This window comes from Diabrotica undecimpunctata, chromosome 6 (genome assembly GCF_040954645.1).
Source record: "Diabrotica undecimpunctata isolate CICGRU chromosome 6, icDiaUnde3, whole genome shotgun sequence".
In the NCBI taxonomy this organism is placed as follows: domain Eukaryota; kingdom Metazoa; phylum Arthropoda; class Insecta; order Coleoptera; family Chrysomelidae; genus Diabrotica; species Diabrotica undecimpunctata.
Window position 1 is genome coordinate 111,954,836 of NC_092808.1, and position 27,444 is coordinate 111,982,279.

General features: G+C 32.4%; 1 protein-coding gene across 2 annotated transcripts; it reads left to right on the forward strand.

Moving 5' to 3' along the window:
* The first annotated feature begins 1,305 nt into the window (after positions 1 to 1,305).
* Positions 1,306 to 27,207, forward strand: LOC140443736 (uncharacterized). Of its 2 annotated transcripts, none has more exons than XM_072535143.1 (4): positions 1,306 to 1,527; positions 1,745 to 1,920; positions 1,974 to 2,099; positions 24,336 to 27,207. In XM_072535143.1, exons 2-4 carry the CDS (start codon positions 1,800 to 1,802, stop codon positions 26,075 to 26,077), a joined length of 1,989 nt encoding a protein of 662 aa, XP_072391244.1. In that variant the 5' UTR covers positions 1,306 to 1,527; positions 1,745 to 1,799; the 3' UTR covers positions 26,078 to 27,207. The 2 variants fall into 2 exon arrangements, with proteins under 2 accessions (XP_072391244.1, XP_072391243.1); XM_072535142.1 differs by having other exon boundaries at positions 1,306 to 1,404.
* Positions 27,208 to 27,444: the final 237 nt, after the last annotated feature.

The following is a 27,444-nucleotide window of genomic DNA, read 5'->3' on the forward strand; positions in this document are numbered from 1 at the left end:
TGTAAAGTCGGTTTTACGGGCGAAGATTTTACGTGACAACGTATTTTTCTCGGTAGAATATTTATTGATATGAATATTATTAAATTGCACAATAGGAACAAGGAATTGAATGAAAATAAGAATTGCACAAATTTTAACTATAGAAATATATTTTGTTTACTAAAACATTGTACATGTAAACTTAAACTTAACTAATTTCTATTTGAGTGATTTTGTTGAGGATAGGACGATGATAGGAGAAATATGAAATGAAAGGAAGTATTTCTGCTGTAATGTGTCTTGTGAAAGTTGTAACGCCAAGAACGCTCGAGAAAGACAGAGACACAAGCACGCACCGATTCAACGCGCCTAATTCTCTAGTGCTGCGCGCGCAGCGGACCGATCATGTTTGAGTGGGAGAGAGACGCAAGGCATTCGCCGGTCCGGCGGGCCTCTCTCTCGTTCGGTGACTCATCGTAACAGACGTGAGCGGGCGTTACACTTTTTCATGAGTGACTCCGAGCCACAACCTAATTTAAGACGTTGTTACGTCAAAAAAATATAACTGTTTATATCCTATGGGTATAGAATAGAATAAAATAGAGATATGCTTTATTGTTACAGAAAATTGTACAATTTTATGGACAAAGCTTATAAAAAGTCAAAAAATAACAATAACAATTAAAATTTACGTAAACTACATAAATCGTCAATATCACAAAATGAAAGATAATAGAATAAACAATCCATTGCAAAATTTAAATAAATTGTAAATTACATAATATAACATTACGAACTATAAGTTGAAGTTGCTGCATATGGTACCCAAATATAAATAAAAATACTCAAGTTACTTGTACATAAAGGTACTGTAAAGATTTTAGCTTCATTATCACTATTGCTAGAAGCAACTGCACAGCGCATTTTGAAAAAGGTACAAAACTAGATACACAATGGCAAATAAAAACTAAATACTGAAGAGTAAATGTTCGTAAATCAGTCTATATACAAAAAAGTAAAATTATGTGCAGGAAACAACAACGAAAAAACGTAAACAATCCATATCATTTGATGCCGTAGGTACATCAAAGCACTAAAAACAAGTGAACCTCTAAGTTTTACAAAAAAACTACTACGCAATATAATAATCTAAAAAGCAACTAAACACCGCAGGTACTTTTTAAAACACTATAATGCTTTAACTGAAGAAAAACGCGGTAAATTGTTAAAATATTTAAAAAAAAATTGTTGACTGATCCGAGGGTTCTTGTCTACGTCGCATGCCTGTCTTAGCTGTCAAATGTCATGCGCAATATAAATATCATACCAAAGAATATAAATAAGCTTATTAAGCCTCTATATTCTTTAATCATACCTTGTTTTCACGTCTATATTCTTTGGTACCATGATGGCATCGATTTTCGAGTTAGTATGGTCATAAGGTCATAGCACCGAACAAAGTCATAAATTTATCTGCCAAACTCATTTTTTGAGGTTGAGGCTTTTACTGGGGCCAAATGTGAAAAACATCCCACCGTCCCAGGCACAGTGAGTACAAGTGCATAGTACACTCACTGGTACAAGTGTACTTGTATTGCGCTAGCACAGTTTACAGTTCTTTTTTATACTATGGCGCTAGTCTCGTAGTTCGTACAAAGAATATAGTCTATATTCTTTGGTTCCTAGTTCGTAGTTCTCTGCTTTTGCCTTAAAAGCCAAGATTTCTCTCTTTGTATTTGATTTGAGCTTTTCTTTTTTCTTTCAGCACAATTTATAAAATTTTTTTTGAGGGGTACCGTCTGAAATTACCTTTGTTAGCTATGGAAGTAAAAGCTGAAATTAAGGATGAGTTTGTTGAAGATAACTTAAGATATATAAAAAATCAGCTATCCACATCCCTTAATCTGGATGACTTAGGGAATGTACCAGAAGATAGCTCAGGTAAGACAATAGAATCCTAGTAAACAATGTGATTTAATTTCTATTTTTATTAGTTATGGCAGTAAAAGCTGAAATTAGAGAAGAGGTTTCTGAAGGTGACTCAAAATATATAAAGAGACAGTTATCTACATCTCCCAATTTGGGAGTCTTGAAGAATGAACCAGACGAATATAATTCAGGTGAGATCAATAATAAAAGTGTGAATTTTTTATTCTGTATTATGGTTTTAAAAATGTTCAATGGATTTCAGCTTTATAAGCTTGATTTTTTCTGTAAGTTTTGCTATAAATGTCACTACAGTGTTACATGTTGGGGTATTTCTGTCTTAGTATATATAATGTTTTCTTTGTTCATTTCATGACAATTTATGTTATTGGGTGCTAGTGAAGAGTATGGTATAAAGACAAAGGATATGATCTATAGAAATAGAAAGTATTGAAATTTGAAACAAATGTATTCTGCTTCTTAACATACATGTAGCCATAGTTGCACTAAATAAAGTTTTTTTCTATGATTCAGATAAGTTCAGATTTATAAAAACTTAACTGTATTGTTGTCACAATTATTATTTTGTGACAATTTTTGTGAACAATTTAAACTTTTGTAGTATGAGGCTTCTAAAGTTGCAGTTAGAAACTGTTTTGGTAATACCAAAAATGCAATGGAAAGACCAACTACTAGAGGATACATCAAAGATGGAAATTGCAAACTAAAGACTATAGATATATCTCACTATCATTAAAGCATCTTTACATTCTCCATATATAAAACTTCCAACTTTTAAAAAACACTAAGAACAACTTCTTTTATAATATACAATTTACAATGTACTCTATATATTTCAAAAATATTTTAGATAAAAAAAATAATATCTGTACATTTAATAATCAATGGAGCGTTCCTCACATTACAGCTAATAAGGCGTCAGAGTGTATACAAAAAACATACATCTAACCACTACTAGATCTTTCCTATATACACTTCACATTCATTTAACCCTCTCCCACATTGAGTCCACTGCAGTGGACAGATTTTTTAACTCCAAAAAATATATTTTAATTCTATGAAACTTGTGCAAAATGCATGAAATCCTTTTCAGTGGACTCTAATCAAGTAACTACTACCGCCATCTACAATATTTATTTTGAAATTCAAAGTTTGTTTATGTTAGTATCTATAAATAACCTGACAGCGATGGCCACCTGTGAATTGCCTGAAATAAGTACCCATAGTTTTTATGGAAATATGGAAAAGCAAACAAAAAGGTAAGAAAATATTTTTCTTATAGAATTATGTCTTTTACACAATTGGCCCTTGTTATAATTTCAAAATAATTGAAAACTCACTGAAAACATCACCTTGAAGTCATGTCCACTAGACTGGACGTCATGTAATATATAATTTAGAATTTCACTCTTGTGGTATGTTTTATGAGTATAATTTTCAGAGAGGTAGTAACTTTCTTGTTCAAAAATTTTTTGTTATTTTCTTGTCAAAGATTTATTATTGAATCAGGGATTTTCGAGGGCATTTTTTTATCTACTTACTTATAATTATTTTAGTACAAATAAATAAATTTTATTTATTCACATAATATTACTTCTTCAATGGGAAATTTTATTCTATTTCAGAAAGTACTTTTTGCTGATGAAGATGACAATAGGGATGAAATACCTTTATGTTTACCAGAAAATGAAGAAATTATAGGTATTGACAATGATGACATTATTATTTATGATTTACCAGAAGGTTCAGATTTAGAATCTGATTACAATGACGAAGAGACATATTCACTCGAACATGTAATGGCTTAAGACCAAATTGATGAAAATGACTTAGAAGAAATACAGCCAGAAAACAGTGACGATGATATGAGTGAAGATGACATTCCATTAGCTCAGCGTATTTTGGCATTTTAATCAAAACATAAAAGTCAAGAGAAAAAATCAAAAAAGGCTGAGAAAAAGACTGGAAATGGTGCAATAATGACAGCATGTATGGGCCAGCAACTTTGCCACAGTTTAGAGTTTAGAAGAACAGAAAATATTCATGTTCAAGGAAACAATCCAATTGATTATTTTTTATCACTGTTCACCGCAGACATAATGGATGATATCGTCTTTCAGATCAATTTATATGCTGGCCAAAACAATAAATTAAATTTTGGTTTTACAAAATATGAGTTATATGCTTTCTTGGGCATAAATTTAGTGATGGCATACATCAGATATCCCAGAATGTGGCTTTACTGGTAAAGTGATAATGGCCTGATGATGGACCTTATTGCAGATGCTATGCCTGTTAATAGATTTAGATCTATTTTGAGGTTTTTACATTTCGTAAATAATGATAATGTAAATCAAAATAACATGGACAACTTGCGAAAAATCCAACCATTTTTGTATAAAATTCAGAAAAACTTTTTAGGTGCCACAGATCCAGAGGAATACCAATCAGTTGATGAGCAAATTATTCCACTAAAAGGAAAATTAGATATAAAGCAATACTTACCAAAAAAACCTAAAAAGTGGGGAGTCAAAGTTTGGGTAAGAGCTGGAATTAGTGGATATATGTATCGTTTTGAGGTTTACCAAGGAGCCTCAGGAGACAGAAGTCAAATTAGTAAACTTGGAGCGTGCGCTGATGTAGTTTTGCGTCTAACTGACGACTTGGATAGAATCAACCATAAAGTATTTTTTGATAATTTATTTTGCTCACTTCCTCTTATCAAAGAACTGCATAAAAGAGGTATATGGGCGACAGGAACTCTCGGATTGAATCGACTACAAAATTGTAATTCTGTTATGAAAACAGATTAACAAATGAAACAAGAGGGTAGGGGAACTTCATCCGTTGCAAGTACTGAAGGTGGCAATATAATTGTTTCTAAATGGCTAGACAACAAGACTATTTACATTGTTTCTAATTGTGCTGGAATAGAACCTCAGAATAAAACAAAACACTGGTGTAAATCTACTAAGACTACTATAGAAGTGAACAGACCATTTTCTGTTCAGTTTTATAACAGAAATATGGTAGGAGTAGGAATTATTCAGAAACGCGGCCAATAAAATTAAGATAGCGATGATGATTTCCAACCTCCGATAGGAGAAGGAACCTGAAGAAGAAGAAGGTAGGAGTAGACCTGATGGACCAGTTGTTGGCCCTGTATCCTCTAAGGAGAAGAAACAAACGCTGGTACATAAGAGTTTTTATGCATTTTATGGATGTTCTTGTTGTAAATGCATGGATTTTGTACAAGAAAAACGGAAATCAAAAAAAAATGTGCTTGAATTTAAAGCAAGTATTGCCAGAGCATTAATAAATTTGGGAACACAGAAAGAAAATAAACGAGGTAGAGCTTCTTCTGGTACACCACCTCCCATTTTGAAGAAGAAGAAACCGAATCATCATGCACCTCCTGAAATTAGACAAAGTAATTGGGGGCACTGGCCACAACTAATTGATATACCAAATGCTCGAAGATGTCACTCTAAAGCTTGCAAAAGAAAAATAAAATACATCCGCAAAAGGTGCAACGAGCCGCTGTGTCCATCGTGCTTTGACTACTTTCATACCAGTAACTGACGCTTCCGCGATTCCGCAAGTGCATAGTGACCACTAGAGTGGACGGAGTATTTTTAGGTTTTAAGAAAAAAATTTTATGTTTTTTCTCTTAAAATACTATTTTCTAATGTTAATTTTTAATAATTTGCAATAAAATAATTTTTCTAAGAAAAAAAAATGTTTTCGTAAAATTATACATGAGAGGGTTAATAGACAATCGAGCTTCCTTCGATGTTGCCACTAACTTTAGTATAACTCTGGTGGAAATATTTTTAGAAAATTTAATATTTAAGATATAAGTGCATATTATGTATTAGGTACCTATATTATGTATGTAGGTATGCTGACCAATAAATACTAATATATATTTTAATTTCTTCTGGATTAATTTATAAGTATTATTGCAAAAATAGAACAGAAAATGAGATTTTACCTAGGTAATACTAAAAATAGAATAATTACTAGAATAAGTACATTTTTTCATATGTGAAATATGACTAGATTTTGAAGTTTAGGAACTCTCGTACTTTCATGTTAGACACATCATCCATTATTGGAAATAACATCCTATAAAATAATATTTAAAGGTAGTAAAAATATTAAAATCGATAACTTAAGAGTTAGAGTTATATATTGTTTTGTATAAGAGGTCGCTGGTTAAATGATATTAGATAAATAATCATGAAGAAAAAATGCAATATTTTGTTTGTAAATGAATTAGCGAAAAATTGCAAATACAACTGTAAATAAATTAAGACATTAACTGGTCTTACTCATTATTGTTGTCTGTACAAAGAATATAGACTTACCTTTTGAAATATTGATGTATTCGTAACAGGCTGAAAATTTGGTAGCGGTGCATCACGACGCCCGGGACGCCGAGGCCAATAATACGAGATAGATCAAACTAGATGTTTGGTCCGCTGTCTTGGGATGAAGTGTTTTGAGACTTAAGACGGTCAGAAAAGAACCCTCTAACCGTTGCGTGTGGTCTGTATACCAAAGACAGTTCACCAATAAATCATTCTATTGTGTTGCGATTTTGAGTGTCGCCAATACACTTGTGTGTATTGGCGACACAAAAATAACAAAAGAAGTCAAATTCTCCGTACTTAAAACATAATAAATGAGATAGCCAGTTTAACAATTTTACGAAATAACAGGAAGCAATATATTTTAACACAGTCGTTAGAATACAGCATTGAATTAGATCACATTATAGTACACTAAAAGAAAAATATTAATAGTAAAAATATGAAAAGAAATAGTACATACTTTCCCAAACATTCTCCCGCGCCAAAAACGAATGTTTTTAAGAACAGCTGAAAGGATAAGTATAAAGAATAGACATGAAAAGATCGATATACTAATAAAGAACTAAGTAAGAGTAAAATATGAATTGACAAATAAGCGGCGGTCATATTTTGACCACAGAACATTCTTGGATGCCATCTAATCCTGTGCTTAGATTAACAACGCGTACAATGTCATCAATTAGAAAAGAATAGCGTCGAATCAGTAGAATTTTTCGACCGACTAAACTAGAAAGACTGTGTCATACATAATACCGTTGGCCCCTTTTCCTAAAAGAATTCCGTGGGGTGCGAAAAGGCAAAAAGAACTGCGTCGAAATCTCGGCGTGGTGTCCCATTTCAAGTCTTCAATGACAGCCGGGAAGTAATGATATTTCGACGAGCTCCACGGTAGGAAAAGACCAGTTTGGTGAAAATTGTAATAATTGTGCCAGTGATAAAACACGAATAACACAATCAGAGAGGTGTTGATTAGAAAGCATATAATGCCGAGTAGAATGTGGTATCAGTTCTTGTATGTGTTTAATACGATTGACAATTTATGGGTAGAAAAATTAGCTAAAGAGAGCGCAATCTTCGATATCGGAATCGAAATATCGGAAGGAGAACTCTTTGACAAAGGTGACTAGATCAGCCAGCAATATGGTTGCCAAGAGTTCCAATCTTGTCGAGACAGAGCGAGCATGAAAATTGGACTAGACTCGTTGACAAAAGTGACTAGATCAGTCAGCAGTATAGCTGCCAAGAGCTCCGATCTTGCGATAGATGTTCCTGTATAGAAATAACACCAGAAATGTAACACATACAAGTACAGAGGTCAGATGTATCTGGTTAGATGTTTCATCATCCCAGGATACATTGAAGTACCACAACGGTTTTAAAAGACGTTTGACTAGCAAAAAGACATGGAAAATGAATAAAAACAAGAGGATAGCAACAAAAATACGACTGATTTACGAACGAATAGCCCGCTTTGTGCACGATTTGTCAAAGGACAAGAAGAATGAGAAAAGACATCAGTCATAGGATTCCATTTTAGGCCCAGTACCGTAAAAATGAAAGTTTCCTCTTTGTCAACGAACAACATGTCAAAATGTCTAAGCCAAAGCCTGAAAATCATTAAAGATGGTTGCTGACGTTGTCGATTTGTCTAGCGAAAAACCATCGAGCTTTAAAAGCTAAGCGAGTGTTGCAGAAGGTGAGTAGTATCAAAGATAATCACTTGTAGCGTGATTCTGACTTAAGTCCGTCGAGATGGCTGCTGGTCCACTGTCTAGCGGAAAACCATCGTATCGTGCTTTAAAAGCTAAGCAAGTTCTCACTGCAGAAGGTGAGTAGATCAAAGAGAATCACTTGTAGTGTGATTCTGACGTAAGTCCGTCGAGATGGTTGCTGGCCCACTGCCTAGCGGAAAACCATCGTATCGTGCTTTAAAAGCTAAGCAAATTCTCACAGCAGAAGGTGAGTAGATCAAAGAGAATCACATGTAGTGTGATTCTGACGTAAGTCCGTCGAAATGGTTGCTGGCCCACTGCCTAGCGGAAAACCATTTAGCATTAAAAACTAAGCGTTACTCTTGTAGAGTTTATAAGCGAAATAAAACGAAGAAGTACCGTTAGTAACGATACGTAGTAAAAACTCTTGGAGAGGTTTAAAAAGTCCGATCTCCAGAGAACCCCTTTTATAGTTCCAAAATTCCTCATTTACTTTAATGTGTCGATACGTTTGCTTTATATCGCAAATAAAACAACAACGAAGATATCGTAAATTAAGTAAAGAACGAGATGCCCTTTTAGGACCAGTATCAAAAGCGTCGATTAGCGACACACCTCGAACGTCATATAGATTGCCGTCGAAGCTAGTACGAATTTTGGATAAAAGAAGCGAAATAAAAATTTGTTTTTTGAAAACTGTCTGAGAGTTATAAGAAATAATCGATTTAAAATCGGATTCAGAAACCGGTATCATATGTTGAGAAGTAACAAAATCTTCCATGAGTGCAACATATGTCTCTTTGAGATTCGGAAGTTTCCTGAAACGATTCTCTAGCATACAAAATGAAGATATGCATAAGAATAAAGAATAAGTAGCGAATATAAACAAGAGAAAAAGATAAATAAGGAGGATTGGGTTGCAGAAACGGTGGAATAACAGAAAATCGGCTTGTTAATTTTTGAAAAATCAACAACTGAGAAATATCCTTCACGAGCTTCGTCGTGTTGGGACAAAACTAACAGGTGCCTACTCTTTTCGACTTCCCAAAACCTTTGTAGAAAAGATCTATGTTTGTATACATAGAAGTAACGAAAGATGTGAAATAAAATATAGAATAAGTCGTAGAGACTCGCACTTATAGAACATAATTGAAAATGATTTCTAAGGCCACAGGATGATTTGGTTCGCCAAGAATTTTGACCAAAATTTACGAAACGAAAAACCAATTCAACCCCTATGAGTATGTCTATAAGATCTGATTACCAAAATGCGTGATTTGGTAGATCACTGAAATAAAATTGGCTGTGGAGGCTGTATCTAGCAGGATACGAATTATAAGAAAGATGCGAAAACATATTTGATCTGTATCAACTATGTGGAAAGAAATAGACGAGGACATTAAATGTGGTTGTGTAGCAAAATAGAAATGTTAGTATTTGAAAAAGTGGTTGTCTAAAGGAACAAGATGAATTTGAGCGTTGGTTAACAAACGAAGCAAAACGCGAGACCGTGATTCGCCAACCGTACAATTCGTCGCTCCGAATGGAGGTGGAATCAGGCCACGTACACAAGAATTATGTGGATTAACCAACGAGAAAAGTTCTTGAAGCCGTTTAGTCCCAAAAAATACGAACATTTATATGAATGGTGAGAACCAGAACACAAAGCACGAAATAGACGAGGATATTAAATGTGTTTTTGAAGCAGATTAGAAATGTTGGTATTTGAAGAAGTGATTGTCTAAAGGAACAAGATAAATTTGACGGTTGGTTAACAGACGAAGCAAAACGCGAGACCGTGATTCGCGAATCGTACAATTCGTCGCTCCGAATGGGGTGGAATCAGGCCACGTACACAAAAATTATGTGGATTAACCAACGACAAAAGTTCGATGAAATAGCGATAATCGAAAGCGAGTAGAAGAAGGCAATAAATTCAATCTAAACAAGGTTGTGAGATTTATGAAAATCTACCCTGGCTATGAATAATAATGAAGGCGTGTGGTTTTGATACTTGAATGCGTTTCATAGGCCTCCTTGAATCTAGAGAATGCCGAGTATGGCGCGAAAAGTTGCATTTGTTGGAGTTGGAAAGTATGATACAAGTGGAATGAAAATAATTCACAAAACTCAGCACAAAAACAATGTAAAAATGTAAAACAATCAATCGTAAATGTAATATATATGTATAATTAATGTATGATATTAATTAAAATATATATAAAAGTATTTTACCTACTGAAATTATGAATTATAAAAATAGAAATAAATTTAAAAATTGCTATATAAATATGATCCAATTTAATTATGTAAATTAATTTTAAAAATAATGCGCAAATGACCGAATCAAGCTTAAATAGAAAAGAAACAAAAAACAATTAATTAAAATGAATTAATTGAAACACAATGAAATAAATTGAATCAAAGTTAAAATTATTTATCATCCGGCTCGAAGGACCAAATGTTTTGTATAAACCTTAAGAGGTCGCTGGTTAAATGATATTAGATAAATAATCATGAAGAAAAAATGCAATATTGTGTTTGTAAATGAATTAGCGGAAAATAGCAAATACAACTGTAAATAAATTAAGAAATTAACTGGTCTTACTCATTATTGTTGTCTGTACAAAGAATATAGACTTACCTTTTGAAATATTGATGTATTCGTAACAGGCTGAAGATTTGGTAGCGGTGCATCACGACGCCCGGGACGCCGAGGCTAATAATACGAGACCGTTCAAACTAGATGTGTTTGGTCCGCTGTCTTGAGATGAAGTACTTTGGGACTTAAAATGGCCAGAAAAGAACCCTCTAACCGTTGCGTGTGGTCTGTATACCAAAGAGGGTACACCAATAAATCACTCTATTGTGTTGCGATTTTGAGTGGCGATAATTTAAGTTAATACAAAACTTGTAAGTTTTGTGGCGACACAAAAATAACAAAAGAAGTCAAATTCTCCGTACTTAAAAAATAATAAATGAGATAGCCAGTTTAACAATTTTACGAAATAACAGGAAGCAATATATTTTAACAGAGTCGTTAGAATACAGCATTGAATTAGATCACATTATAGTACACTAAAAGAAAAATATTAATAGTAAAAATATGAAAAGAAATAGTACATACTTTCCCAAACATATAGAGTATACTCCCCCTATAACGAACACGGTTATTACGAGTTTTCGCTTATAACGAGGTACATTAGATGTAACTTGAAATTTCTATTGAACTATAACCCTCTATAGCGAGGTAAATTTGCTTATAACGAGAGAAAATAAGATTGAAAAACGTGTTTTTTTACGTTTTGGCCGACCGTAGCTATAACTAAATACCCTTTTTTAAGTGTCGTCCGCAATAAACTTCTTACAATTTATGATTCTTAGTCGGAAATATACAATTTATGATTCACAAGTGTCATTGTAGGGGGTTGACCATTCACACCTAATAATATAGGTCCTAATAGACAAGATGTGGAGAACTCTTTTTTGTTTTAATGTATTTCATTGACAATAAAAGTAAACAAATTTTTTTCAAAAACGCCATTCAAACAATATTTATTAGCATCTTATATTGCTCCGAATGGCTTCACTATAGAAAGTTAATGTTTTAGAAAACTACATATTCATATGTATGCACAGTATTATTCTTAGGATTACAGGATAAAGATAAAAATCCGATACAAATAAAAAAAAATGATAAAATTGAAGTATCAAATGTCAATAATAATTTTCATAAAATGGCGTATAAGACAACAGGAGGCAGGATAGGAAAAGAGTATTGAGAATCATAAATTTTTATGTTTTTAATAATTACTAAATGCTTACACTGATTTAGCAGACAACTACCAAAAACTTTATACTTCCCTCTTACACGAAACTTAAATAGTGGGCACTTGAACATTAAAGCAATTGTTTGTTCAAATAAAAAAAATCAATGAAAGGTTTTTTTTGTACTTTTCATTTATTCCAAATAATACATTAATTACGGATATCTCTGCATTAAATAACAAAGTATGTTAAAATATTTTTCTTTTTGTTTACATAAATTACAAAACGTAACAAGATTTTTTATTTCTTAATAATTCAAATTAGGATCTCGATAAAAAAAATCCAGGTAGTCCAATATATTTCTGTACTGTTATGTTTTTCTGTAGCTTCAGAGGTTTAACTAACTTTATTTAACTTTAAAAACTCACTTAATTATAAATATCACAAATTCTAATTACATTATGTACAAGTAAAACGGCAACATCTGTAATTATCCTGGTCTACCAATATTCAAGAGTAGTACTCTGCAATATACAGAATCTAAATCTGTTACAAATGATTTTATATCTTTATTATTTTTTATTAGTTTTTCAGAGTAGAATTTTCCGTATTTATTAGATATTCTTTGAACACATTCAAATCAGTTGCCAGAGGTAATAATGTAATTTTTTCTTTAAACGTCAAATAATGATGACATTACTTATCTAACTTGATCCTGTCAAAGTTTGATGTCTCCGCCGGCAGCAGTTTTTTTTCCCATCTCTTTACGGCGGAGGGAAAAATGTCGTCATGGCAACAATATGAAACATGTCACAAAGCAACAATACAAATGTCATTAACAACAATTAAACATCATTTTTATTTATAGTAATATTAAAAGTACAATTAGTTAATGAGGCATTTTCAAAATTGAAACCGTGCAAAAATGTTCCCGACTCTTGATACGCATTGGTAATTGTTGATGATACTGATGGTCAAGAACAACTTTCAGCAATCATTCCCGATGTTGGCGAATCATGAGGGTTTAAAATTTTTTGAGCATTATCGTTCTTATTTCTTATTGAATTCTCTATATATCCTTCGGCAACCGTGCTTAATTTCCAGTCCCCATGTCGTTTGAGGCATTCTAGATTTCCGCCTCCATCAATTAAAAGTGTTGCTGAAGTTCGTCGTAAAGAGTGACCCGTGTATGCGCTTGCATCGTTTAAATTTAAATAACTAGCTACTTTTTGGGCTACTGCGCTGATCGAATGTATTCCCATGACGCTTCGGTAACACTTTCTGTGGTTTTCTCACGGTTTTCAGTTTCTCACGGTTTTCTGTGAAATTTTCAGGCCGCAGTGATGCATAATTTTTATACAGTTTAATGTAATTTTGACCAATTATCGTAAAAGATCTAATTTGTCGTGTTTTACTGTCTGGGATTTTGATAATTATTACTTTCTATAATATATTATTTTCTTTATCCTCAATGTCCACAGTCTTCATTTTTACCATTCGGCAAAGAAGCGACTTTTCTTGACTTGCCCTCTATTACGTGCCTCACTTCGTTCGGCGCGTAATATCGGGCGCGTCAAGAAAAGTCATGCTTCTCCGCCTCATAAAGTAATATACTATTATTTAATTTATTTAGTCACTAGCAGCCTTACTAGATATTTCGTAGCTCCTGTTGCTTTGTATAAGGTGTGTTATAGTTTTTCGAAGTTGCATCTGCCTCAGCAGGGGGTATAAAGAATATAATTCTCTTTAAAACAAGAACTATTGCGGTGCCACAACATTGTTTCGGGCTAGTGCCTATATTGAGTGCCAAAGTTGACGATTTAAAACTGTCTTGCACATAATTTTATTTTGCTGCACTCACAAATGTCGAAAGATTTCGGTTGAAGAACTTCAAACAAATCATGAATAGAAGGCTAATATTTCTTAATTTCAGTTAACAATTTAGCAGGCTTCCTCATTTTCCGTGATGCGCGGTTGCTAAACGCTTCTCTCTATTAGTTAGTTATATATCTTGCTGCATATGCGCATATTAAATCATCTTTTTCGCTTCCAAGCGAAATCAATCGCTTCCAAGCGAAGACCATCTTTCGATGATTTTTACTGTTATTGGAACTACAATTTTTTCTGTCTCCACAATTGCTGAGAATACATGTCCAGACTATTACAAGGTAAAAACTCTGTATCAGTTATTGATACTGTTATAGATTTTTTGAAACAATTACTATTCAAAAAATTTACTTTTTTTTCTAAATACGTCTAATAACTGTCTCCTTCGCTAGAACCCGCTGGCTTTGAAAAAATATGTTGTACCTCAATTTCATGAGAGTTGTTTCTTCGGAGGTGCCTAGAAAAAATTAGAACAGTATCGTCACAAAAAAGTGACTTTGTCACTTTTTTGTAAATGTGTTCCTTTATTTCCTTTGCGTTTCTGTTACATTTTTTCCAGTATCTTGATTTCAAGTTTTATCCAGTGCTTGGGGAATTATATTTTTTGAGGCATTTTGAGACATTTTAAATTATCCAATGTTGAATAATTATTTAAGGTTGATCTTCACCCTCGATTAATTTGTTTCTGATCCTAGAGATGGCTCTACTGCGGCATACTACTATGGTAATTTTTTTAACTTAATCGTAGATTTCTACATGATGACTCTGTAATATTTCCAAACCCGAACATAAATTGCAGTTTTCTATCATTATATCAATTGGCTGAGTTGCCAAGTTGTGTAAAGTTGTGTAAACAGTAATTTTATCAAATACCTACGCTATAACTTATAATACTAGTAGACCAAGTAAGCAAAGATATCTTTAACACCATCTTTATGTATAATACTTTACTGCTCTGCTGTGTCACTCGGAATATAATAATTATCTAAACAGTTTTATCGACAAAGAAATTATTGCGGCTATATCTGTGAATATCATATTACCATTAAATTGGTACATCATATTATATTACATTTTTGTTGATATGTAGTTAAAAATTAAATGATCTGGTATTATGTAATATTTATACTATCTCAGTCTTTATGGATTAATACACTTTACTATGTCTTCGTCTTCATCAAATTAGTTCATTTGTTTATTGTTTGTTTGTTCTTCATCAAATTAGGTCATTATTTTTAATGGGACTGATTGTACTTTTATTTTAATTTTGTTTAGGCTTCTTAATACCATAGTGAAAAGTAATCACATTTTTATCTCGAAAAAGAAAATATTACGATCACATCACAGCTACAGAGGGAAATTAATTACATTTACTTTTAAGTAAAGTGCATACTCAATTTTTAATTGTAATTAATTTGTTCCCAGCTCTGATATCTAATAAAAAGTCTATATTGTACCAAAGTATCGTTATATTATACGCGTTGACAGTACACGCAAAAATTTTAACAACGCATACATTTGCCTTTAGGTACTGAACGTAAGAGAGTATGCAAAATATTCTTCATGAATACCCTAGATATTTCCGAGAAAACCATCAGATCTGTTGTGAAAAAGAACAATAACTGTACTGTCAAAGGCATTCAGGATGAAAATTTTAGAGGAAGACACAATAATCATCACCAGATTAATCCATCTCTACGACGACGTCAGGGGTCATATTAACTCCATTCCGAGAATCGAGAGCCATTATTGTAGATCTCGTTCTAAACGCGAATATATAGAAGGCGGTCTTACCATTGCTGCTTTACACCGAAATTATGTTACTATTTATAAATGTGTTTCTGAGGATAAACAATATATTCCACACCAAATGCATGATCACATTTTTGTGATAGACTTTAATATCTCCTGTCAGCCCAAGAAAGACCAGTGTGAAGAATGTACATTCTCTAATAATGCTGACGATAAACCAAGTTTACAAGCGAAACAAAAACCAGATGAAAGAGAAAATTCTTTCAAGGTCAGAAAAAGAAAAAGACAAACAAAAAGTTACTGAGATATTTATAGTTGCAGTATATGACTTGCAGGCTGTAATGCCTTGTCCACAGGACGAGGTCTCTAGTGTTTATTATATTTGAAAGTAAATGTACTTAATTTTACAATTACCAGTTTGTGGCTCTTTTGTATTGAAGTAGCGATATATAGCGAGTATATTTTAATATACAATACATACAACACAATACAAAATATACAAAATAGGGGGGTTTTGGGGGTTACACCCCCCTTCCCCAGAGCATATAAAGTAAAAAATATATAAAGAATAGTAGGAAAATGTAACTTGTCTTTCACATACAATACAAAAAATTCAAAACGCTAATTGAATAATTAAATTACCACGTTAAATATGTAGAACATAATAATTATTGTATAAATACACAATAATTAATAATATTTTTTGTTATATTTAGATATAGATACTTAATATTAGGCTTATGACAAGAGTAGACAGGTCGTAGACATTGTGGACTATCACGGGTTGCGTTTCTCTGCATGTGCTAGCAGTAGAAAAGACACATCTCTATGAGAAAAGAGAGCATTTGACAACAGCTATAAAAAAAAGAAGAAAGGGAAAGATCAATGGAAAGATGGCAAGAAGAGGAGAACAACAAGGCAGATGTTGCCCAGTGGACCAAGATGCTGATCCCGAGCCTAAGGAGACTGGTTAGATTGTCTGTTTTAGGGCGTATCTTCACAGGTTCAGAAAGACAGATACAGATAAACTCCTATACTGCGAATATTCCGACATTGTTACTCACACAATGCTGAAGTATAATAGATCTACAGTGGAGAAAAACAGAATGTATAACGAAATAGGTATAAACCCTGCGACTGTAAGAGAGATAATCGTGAAGATGACGGGAAGTACGGAGGGATGGAATAGTGTTCACAATTACATCCGAGCAGTCATTAAAAAGAAAGAAGAAGAATGGAAACACCAACCGGGCCTACGACTGGATTACTATTTTAATGGGAATAAGCCGGAAATGAAGGTTAAAATAAGTTTATTGACGTTTGAATCTTTGATCTTGCACTGATAACTTGTTTATACTCCAACAATTAATGGAAAAAAGAATAGTAGTTGGTACCAAAGTACATCTAGCCTTCATCGACCTAGAAAAGGCATATGATACAGTTCCAAGACTTAAATTGTGACAAGCTTTACAACTACTCGACATTAGTCCATACCTTTTAGGAATAATTACAGAAGTATACAGCGATAACACTACTTACCTAAAAATCGGAAATAGACTATCAGAGTCAATAAAAGTAACTAAAGGACTAAAACAAGGGTGCTGTATGTCACTCATTGCTAAGAACGGCTTGGGACAAACCGAAATTAAACACCGAATTTATCAAGGACGTAAAATTGTAGTATGTCTGAACTCCTTATGGTGGGATGTCAAGATTTCCAAAAGGAACAAAAAAAAGAATAGGGCAAACCATGGTTGAATCAGTTCTTTGTTATGGCTCTGAAGTATGGACAATTAATGCAGACCTGAAGAGAAGATTGTTAGCAGTTGAAATGGATTATTTGAGAAGAAGTGCTAGAACATCAAGGCAGGAAAGGAAGACCAACGAATATATAAGATATAAGATGAATGCTACAGAAACGGTCATTGACAGAATAGAAAGAAGAGGTTAAAAATGGTTTGGACACCTATTGAGAATGCCTGACGAACTTTGGCCCCAAAAACTTCACAAATTGAAGCCCCCTGGAAGAAGAAAAAGAGATAGAACTTGACGCTCATGGAATGAAGGAATTAGAAGAGCGATGGAATCAAAAGGTCTGGAGGAGGAGCATGCCTTAAACCGGCAGGATTGGCGGAGAAGAACGGGAATACGGCGATAGCTGTCTCCAAAATGGAGTATTATAAGTTGGATTAATGTCAAACATTAATAAACTTATTTTAACCTTCAATTGTGGCTTATTCCCATTAAAATAGTAATTACTTTAAAATGCCACAACAAAATTGCTTCAGAACAATAGATAAGATTTAGATAAGAGAAGGGAGTGTCCCAAAAAGTGAGTGTCATCAGTCTTACAGTGACCTCCCCACCTCTTTCGGAGTACGGTACGTGTCTCCACACTCCTTTCGGAGTACGGTACGTGCGACAGTCAAATGCACACAAGTAAGAGAGGGTGGTTTTAGTTGGTAGGCAGGATAATGAATACCTGAATCTTTGGCACTGCTATCTTTAGTACTTTAAATTAAACTAAAACCCAAATTTTAGGGACTCACAATGGAGGTAGCATAAAAAAATTTCAAAACCCAACCCTCAGAAAAATTGTGAGTACGCCACTGGTTATGCAAGGAGCACTATTGTTTATAAATACTAAAATAATTAACTAAAAACGCCTAAATAGTTTTGTAAAACTAAATAGGTTTTTTATAGATATATTACTTACGAGTGTAAATTTTATAATATCGTACTTTCAAAATAAAAGTTGCAGTATCTACTATTGTGTAACTCTGTAAGTTTCAGCATGACCGGTTCAAAATTCAAATCGATAACATTTATATTAAATTTTGTTATAATCTGCCAAAGTGTTGTACAAAGTAATTGATATGGCAACCCTGTTAGTATGACGTTTAGTTTGAAGCGTTTCGAAGCCGAACGTAATGCTATCTATCGATGATAAATACTACCATTGTTTCAGATGGAGCCATCTCCCTACATTACAATTTGAAGGCGGTAGTTCAAGACATAATTCTTGTTTAACGCGATTTTTCATATGTTTAGGAAAAAATATTTAAGGTTTTATTGCAAATATTTTCCACTTTTACAGTTTTATATATGTTGTTATTAAAAAAATTTTCGGTTTCTTACCGGTAACTTTATTATAAGCCGAAACATATTATTTTTTCCTATTGGGACAAAACTGTAAATTCAAAAATTTTCAAAAAATTCATAAGTATTTTTTATAATTATATCTTGATGCTGTAAAAAAATTAACAAAATCCTATGTTTGGTTTTCCCGCTTTATACTTGGAAAAAAGTAGTTTTTTTGAGTTTTTTCAAAAACGAAAACATGAAGTTTGCTTAAAAGTTGCCAAAATACTTCTAGTTATCACATATACCTCCTCAAATTTTTTCAAATTTTTTGAATTTACAGTTTGTCTTTTGGGGGGTGCAGATCAACCTTAAGAGATTCGTGTACTTATTATTATTTTCGTTCGAGTTGTGTTATTCCACTAAAATAGATCTCATATCATCTTTATTTTCATTTGAGGTCTGAGTTTTTGTTTGACTTACGAATATTAATAACTTACCTGTTTAGGTGGGAAGGCTCTAACTGTTAGGAAACATTCTCTTTCTTTTTTTTTAAGTAAACCACGTCAACCATGAAAGGTTATTGTCGGGGAAGAGTTGTGCATAAAATCAGATGTTTGCTTATAACAACTAATTACAATTGAGAACTTAAGTCTATTTTTATATTAAATTGTACAGTTTAGTTAGTTTTAGAAACTTAGTCACTTTATCACATTTACTATAGTTCAGAGCACTTTTAAGATCACTTGGTAAATTACTTTGAAGTCGTTCCAGGTGATAGAGTGGGCAACTAACAATAATGTGTTCGATTGTCAGAGGAATATCACAAACATAGCACAGTTTTTGTTGTTCTTTCTTCATTAGGTACTGGTGGGTAAACCTGGTATGTCCTATTCTCAAGCAGTGTTGTATGACTTGATCTCGTCGTTTTTGTGGCATTATCCCTTTTGGTGACAAATTTGGGTTGATGCGTTTGTTGTAGTCAAGTTTTTTCCATCTTTCGAGCCATATTCTCATTGAAAATTCTTTGATGGTGTTTTGAATGTCGGAATGAGGAATTTCTAGATTCTCTTTATCTGGTCTATTCGTATAGCTGGCTTCTTTAGCTTCCCGATCAGCTTTTTCATTACCTATTATGCCTACATGAGATGGAGTCCAAACAAATTCTACCCTTTTATTTTTACTGTAAAGTTCTTTTAGATCAATTTTAATTTGACATAGTATTGGGTGGTTTGGGTAAACCCTTAATATTCCTTGTACTGCGCTTAAAGAATCTGTGAAAATGAATCCTTCCAATTTGGGCTGGTTTAATATATGTTGTAGGGCTTTAGATATGGCATAAAATTCGGCGGAATATATGGAGTACTCCCTAGGTAGCTGGAACTGATGTTTAATTGTTTCGTCAACGAAAGCTGCGCCTACCGTTTCCATTTCAGAAGTTTTTGACGCATCTGTATATATTTGGTAATATCTTTTGTACTTGCCTTTAATCACTTGAAACCGTTGTAGAATTATATGTGATGAAGTATCAGATTTAGGATATAGTAGAAGATTTGTATTACATTTGGGTAGTTTTATGGTCCAAGGAGGAGGGTAGTTTATTTCATTGGAAATAACTTTAGGAAAATTGAAACCTGTGATTCTTTTACTAAATGATGCAGAAAGAAAGGGTTTTTGTTCAAAAATTAAATGAAAATTGTCAAAAAATGTGTAGGAATAAGCAGGGTTATTAGAGTTTGCTTCAATTTTAACTGCATATTGTAAGCTTAGTCTTTGTCTTCTAATTGAAAGAGGTGGTTCATCAGCTTCTACGTACAGACTTTCTACTGGACTGGTCCTGTAGGCTCCAAGTGCAAGCCTTAATGCGGTATTTTGTATGATGTCCAATTGCTTTAATAAACTATCTTTAGCTGAACTGTAGACTATTGATCCATAATCTAGCTTGATACGAATCTGTGTTTTATATATATTTAGTAATTGTATGGTATCAGATCCCCAATTATGATTGGCTAATACTTTAAGAATGTTCATATTTTGCATGCAAGATTTTTTAAATTGTTGAATGTGGGTTTTTCAAGTGAGTTTTGTAATCTAATATCATTCCCAAAAATCGATGTTCTTCTACATACTGCAAATTTTGATTATATAGTATTAATTTTGGCCAACTTGTTTGTTTGTTTCTTGAAAAACATATTGCTTTTGTTTTTCTTGTAGAAAAACGAAGACCTGTTCTCTCTGACCACTTTTCTAAATATTTGATGGATCCTTACAGAAGAGTTGCAGCTATCCGGCTATTTTTATTGCTTACATAAAGAACAAGGTCATCTGCACATAAACCAATTTGTACAGGAGTATTAATGTTATCAACAACTTCATTCAGTGCAATCGAGAAAAGTGTTACACTAAGTGTTGATCCTTGGGGAGTTCCGTTATCTTGAGTATACGATCTTGAAAAATGATTAGTAAGTTTAACTCTAAAATTTCTGTCATAAACAAAATTTTTAATAAAAGCTAGAAGATTTCCGTCCACACCCCATCGTTTTAATATTTTTAGGACATCATACTTTCACACAGTATCATAGGCTTTTACTATATCAAAGAAGACGGCCAGTTCTTGACGATTACTTGCAAATGCCTCGTGTATGACCGATTCTAGTTTAATCAAGTTGTCCGTTGTACATATGTTTTTCCTAAATCCGCTTTGTTGTTTGTATATTAAATTATTGGATTCCAGGAAGTATTGCAGACGTTTGTTAAGTATTTTTTCTATTAGTTTGCACAAGGTGGATGTTAAAGATATCGGTCAATGCGAATTTGGATACTTCTTTATTTTATTAGGTTTTAAAATAGGAATTACAATTGCTGCTTTCCAAGATTTTGGGAATTGTTTCGTATAGAATAACAGATTATAGATATCCAGAAGCATTTGCTGGAAGATTTATAAGGAATGCATAAGATATTTCGTCAGATCCTGGGCTAGAATTTTTAATACCAATTTTAAAACCAATGTCTTTCAGTACAATATTGAGTGACATACGATAACCACTAAACAGATCTATTTCCTTCAATTGAATCCATAAATGAGTCAAACTCACATGAGTGACAAAAGAAAGAGTTGCAATCCTGACTTTTTGGTTTCCAGACAAAGACGAGTATTAGTAAGATTGTAGTGTTGATAACTCAATTTGTGAAAAATTTGCACTTGTGTCACTGTTTCAACGTTTGTCAACGTTGGTAATGTTAAATATTAACAATATTAACTTTGTTGTGACTCTTTTTAAATTTATTTATTACCGTTCTATATTAATGTTTATATTAGTAATAGTCGGTTTGAGGTTCAAGCTGTTTAATGTTGAGTCCATCAATCTCCTTAAAGTGAAAAAGAATAAACACTTCAATAAAAAAAAAAATTGTGTTTACTTAGTATGCACGTAAAAAGTTATACTTATATGATTTCAACGAAATAAATATATTTTAAACAGTTTATTTGTATTTTTTTTTAATATTAAACTAATTTGAATACTTACTATTTTCCAAAAAAGTCCTTAAAATAATACTAAGAATTAAAAAAAAAATAAGGCAACAACACGAGGTGTTCCAGAGTTACGTGGTTCCGTAGCGGTCACTTATCCAAATCATAACCGCGTTCGACACTACTGCTATGTAACAATAGAATAAAATTGATACAAAATTAATTATTTTGACAGATTGTACAAATAATATTAAGATTAATGTTTAATCTTCTTTTCAATTTTTAATCACCTTAATTATCTTTTTTAATCCTATTCCCGACGAATACTAATCCAAATACACAAAAATTATAATAAATCATATACATATTTACTAAATTTAACTTTATAAAATACATCCACCGGGATAATAATCATTTCGTAATTATTACATTGACAGTAGTAGGTATCAATGATAATTATCTACACATAGACGTACATTTCATTTAATATTTTGATTTAACTTGTTTGACAATGAATAATGACGTACAGGAAAAGATAGAGTGGACGTACTATATTTCTTTTGTGGAATGTAATAAGGAAGGAATAATCTTCGAAGTTTAAGCAATCATCTGGGTTTAAACGAGGATCAAAGTTTGCTATACTACAAAATGATCCACAAAGTGGAGGTGAATTTTTAAGTTTCCAAGATTTATTTTATTACTTTTTGCTAAATGATATCCTGACATTTCAAGTAATTTTCAAAGTTAGGGTTTTTTTATTGAATATTTATTTAATTTGAAAGTGCTTTTTTTCTCTCTTTGATAATATCATCACAATTTGTATTCCACCAATGCGGAGAATTTCGAATTTTACCTTTAAAAGCTTTATATTGTGGCATTGACAGTTAAGCTGCATAATTTATACAATCGATCAAAAAATTATATTTCTCTGATGTATCTTCTATTTGGTGATAGTTATTGAATAATTGCTCCGATGAGATTTCGTACACGGACCAATTAGCCTTCCTTATGCCTTATATTCCATTTACTTTTCGGGATAATTTCTGTAGGTAAATTAATGTTTTTAATCTTATATATGTAGATCATAATGATTTGGTCCTAGAGTATCTGGATATATATACCAATTAATTTTATTGACTAGATCTGCCGTAACAAATGTAACATGGATAGATGACTTATTTTGATCTGGTTGGGATAAAATAGTAGGTTCTCCATTATTAATTACTATAAAATTGAGATTCTCTGTAGTTTTAATAAGTTGTTTTCCAATTGTATCATTATAACTAGATCCCCAAATTGAATGATGAGCATTAAAATCTCCACCTATAATTAACGGGCCACCGACCTGTGAGAGTATGTTTGTCCAATCATTTACTGTGCTTTTAGATTTAGGAGATTTGTATATGGATGGAAAACTTAGTTCAATTATTTCAAATTTAATTTTGATGCCACAGATTTCTATTTCGGTATTGAAGTTATAATTTAGAATTAGTTCACTGAAGGTAATTGTATTGCGAATTAGAATAGCTACGCCTGAATAGCCATCGTTTCTATCTCTTCTAATAAGCTTATAACAACTAAGAGAATATTGAGAGTTTTTTTAACCACGTTTCACTAATGAGCACAATATCCATTGTTTTATTATTATATTGCATTAACCTGCATTTATTTGACATAATAGATCTAGCATTCTAGCAATAGGAGCTAGTATTGTTTATTGTTTCTAAAACGTGTTCCAAACCAGTGATTGTTGTTTTATCGTCTAATATTTCTATATCTTCGATTGAACGAATATTTTTTTAAATATTAATTAATTATAAAAGTTGTTACACTTTTTGTTAATTGATTTTTATTTTCTACATTGTGATAATTTTGTTTATGTGGGTTAGCTGGTAAACGTTGGGTAGGTCCGAATTAAAAAGGAAAAAAAGGTTTATGTATTGGAGATTGTGTGATAGAAGAGTTTGGTTTCCTTTTCTTTCCTGTGGATACATCTGAGCTATTATTCAATTGGGATGTTAAAAAATCAGGTTTATAGATATCTGCACCTGACTGAGTTGACGCAGAATTTTCATAACTTTTTGGAAGTACCTATAGGAAATTCTTGTTCATTATTTTCAAGTAAATAAAAAGGATTTTGATTCGTAAGACTTGAAAATGACCGTTTTACAGAAAATTTATTCTCTTTTATATATAATAATAATTAATGAGTATTAATCTATACATAAACATTGACTACTATAAATGCCTATTATGTGTTAGTTGATATGTGCGCACAGAATATTAAATATATATTGGGATTAGATATTGCATTAAATTTTTCCTTAAAATAAAAAATATATATTTTGCTTTTTATTTCAGGCTTTTTTGAAGAAGACAACACATCAGAAATTATGAAAACAATATCGGTATGTTCATGTAATAAAGAACAACCTACGAGCCAACTTGTTAAAGAAAAAAGAACAAAATGTGAAATTTGTTTTAAGCAACTTGTCCATAGGTCAATAAACAATCACATGTTAGTTCACACAGGAGAAAAATCTTACAATTGTGAATTTTGTTTTAAGAAGTTTTCTCAGAAAAATAATTTGAAAACACATCTTAGATTGCACACTGGAGAAAAACCTTACAAGTGTGAAATTTGTTTTAAGCTGTTTAATCAGAAAGCTTCTTTGGACGGACACAAAATAGTTCACACTGGAGATAATCCTTACAAGTGCGAAATTTGTTTTAAGCAGTTTTCTCAGAAAAATAATTTGAAAACACATCTTAGATTGCACACTGGAGAAAAACCTTACAAATGCGAAATTTGTTTTAAGCAGTTTTCTCAGAAAGCTTCTTTGGATGGACACAAAAAAGTTCACACTGGAGAAAATCCTTACAAGTGCGATATTTGTTTAAAGCAGTTTTCTCAGAAAGGTAATTTGAAAACACATTTTAGATTGCACACTGGAGAAAAACCTTACAAGTGCGAAATTTGTTTTAAGCAGTTTTCTCAGAAAGCTTCTTTGGATGGACACAAAAAAGTTCACACTGGTAAAAATCCTTATAAGTGCGATATTTGTTTAAAGCAGTTTTTTCAGAAATGCAATTTGAAAAGACATTTAAGATTGCACACTGAAGAAAAACCTTATAAGTGCGAAATTTGTTTAAAGCAGTTTTCTCAGAAAAATAATTTGAAAACACATCTTAGATTGCACACTGGAGAAAAACCTTACAAGTGTGAAATTTGTTTTAAGCTGTTTACTCATAAAAATTCTTTGGATGAACACAAAATAGTTCACACTGGAGAAAATCCTTATAAGTGCGAAATTTGTTTTAAGCAGTTTTCTCAGAAAAATAGTTTGAAAACACATTTTAGTTTGCACATTGGAGAAAAACCTTACAAGTGCGAAATTTGTTTTAAACAGTTCTCTCAGAAAAGTATTTTGAAAACTCATTTTAGATTGCACACTGGAGAAAAACCATACAAGTGTGAAATTTGTTTTAAGCTGTTTTCTCAGAAAAATAGTTTGAAAGCACATTTTAGATTGCACACTGGAGAAAAACCTTACAAGTGTGAAATTTGTTTTAAACTGTTTACTAAGAAAACTTCTTTGGATGGACACAAAAAAGTTCACACTGAAGAAAATCCTTACAAGTGCGATATTTGTTTAAAGCAGTTTTCTCAGAAATGTAATTTGAAAACACATTTAAGATTGCACACTGGAGAAAAACCTTATAACTGTGAAATTTGTTTTAAGCTGTTTACTCAGAAAACTTCTTTGGATGTACACAAAATAGTGCACACTGGAGAAAATCCTTACAAGTGCGAAATTTGTTTTAAGCAGTTTTCTCAAAAAAGTAATTTGAAAACACATTTTAGATTGCACACTGGAGAAAAACCTTACAAGTGTGAAATTTGTTTTAAACTGTTTACTAAGAAAACTTCTTTGGATGGACACAAAATAGTTCACACTGGGGAAAATCCTTACAAGTGCAAAATTTGTTTTAGGCAGTTTCCCCAGAAATTTTATTTGAAAACACATTTGACATTGCACGCTGGAGAAAAACCTCAAGTGCAATGTAAACCTTGTAATGCAATTTTTAGTGATGCATTTTAGTGCGGATAGTAATCAGTATCGATAAACAAATAACGGCAGCAGAATGGTCGCGTTTCACAGTGCCAGTGGACTAACTCGTTCTGAAACATGGACAGAAAAGTAAAAAAAAAACCGGCAATTTGTCGAAACCGAATTCGTATAAAAAATTGGTTGTGGTATAATGAAGTAACTGACTAAAGTTTTTCATAATCATATTCGTCGTTTATATCTACGTCACTTTGATACGTGTCACAATTGCGGGCATTTAAAGATGACTCAAACAGCAGATCTTTCACATATCCTGTTAAGTCTTTCTCTTTTGATGTTTCCATGAACTGGAAACTCGATATCAGTGGTTCTTCGAAAAAGCCCCTAGAAGTATGACTTTACTTGCACACATTTGCCGTGATGTCATACTATCATTACAACGTAAGCAACATATCATGTCAGTAAATTATCGATCGTTGGAGTGGTAGAATATCTTTTGGAGGATGGAAATTAGTAACCTAAGATTTGCTGATGACACATTAGTAATCGCTTTAAAACAAGAAGAAATGGAAAACATAATGTCTGAGGAGAAAAGCCAAAAGTATGGTCTACAACTAAATAAGAGTGAGACAAAAATCATGCTTTTAGACAGAGCACAGAACAATCTTAAACACATTAAAGCCATTGGGGGATTGGAAGTAGTAAATAGTTTCATTTACATGGGGTCTCCCATAATAAACAAACAAAACAAATATAAAAAAATCAGCATAAAATGCACATACTTCTACAGAAGAGAAAGACATGGTTGTAAAAAAAATGAGTTCTATGAATAACTCGGTGAGCTAATTGGAAGATTACCAAAATATGACATAAATATAATCGTGGGAGATATGAATGCGAAAGTAGGAAGAGAAGATATTTATATGAATATAACAAGCATGCGTAAAGAAAGTAATGAGAATGAAAAAAAAAAACAAAATAGAATTTTTAATGGAACATAACCCTAACCGTGCTGTCCAGTTCGAGTCAACTACACAAATGTTCTGTTCAGGTCAATATGAGCCAACTATAGTTTACGCTCCTTAATCGAAATAAAATAAGCTAATGGTGCTAAACAAAAAATAGTTAATTAAACAAAAATTATGTTGGTATTGTAAATTAAACCTTATTAACAAAAATAAAAGGTATTTTTTTTTCTTTCATTAACCAGAAAAGCCTAATAACAACTATCTACAAAATTTAATTCAGTTTACAACTGGAACAGTAAAGAAAATGTGTTTTACAAATATGTTTATGACGTGTTATCACTGTTCTAGCAAAATTTACAGCGTGCTCGTTTAGCAGGCGGGGTTGAATTGTCCATAGACACTTCACTAGAGTTTTCACTATCTTGTCTACTC

Bases quoted from the DNA above. Each gene is read 5' to 3' on its own strand.
- LOC140443736 (XM_072535142.1), top strand. From the start codon at position 1,385: ATGATGGCATCGATTTTCGA. The intron at 1,405-1,744 runs GTTAGTATGGTC...TTTTTCTTTCAG, and splicing joins ATGATGGCATCGATTTTCGA to CACAATTTATAAAATTTTTT. The intron at 2,100-24,335 runs GTGAGATCAATA...TTTTTATTTCAG, and splicing joins ACCAGACGAATATAATTCAG to GCTTTTTTGAAGAAGACAAC.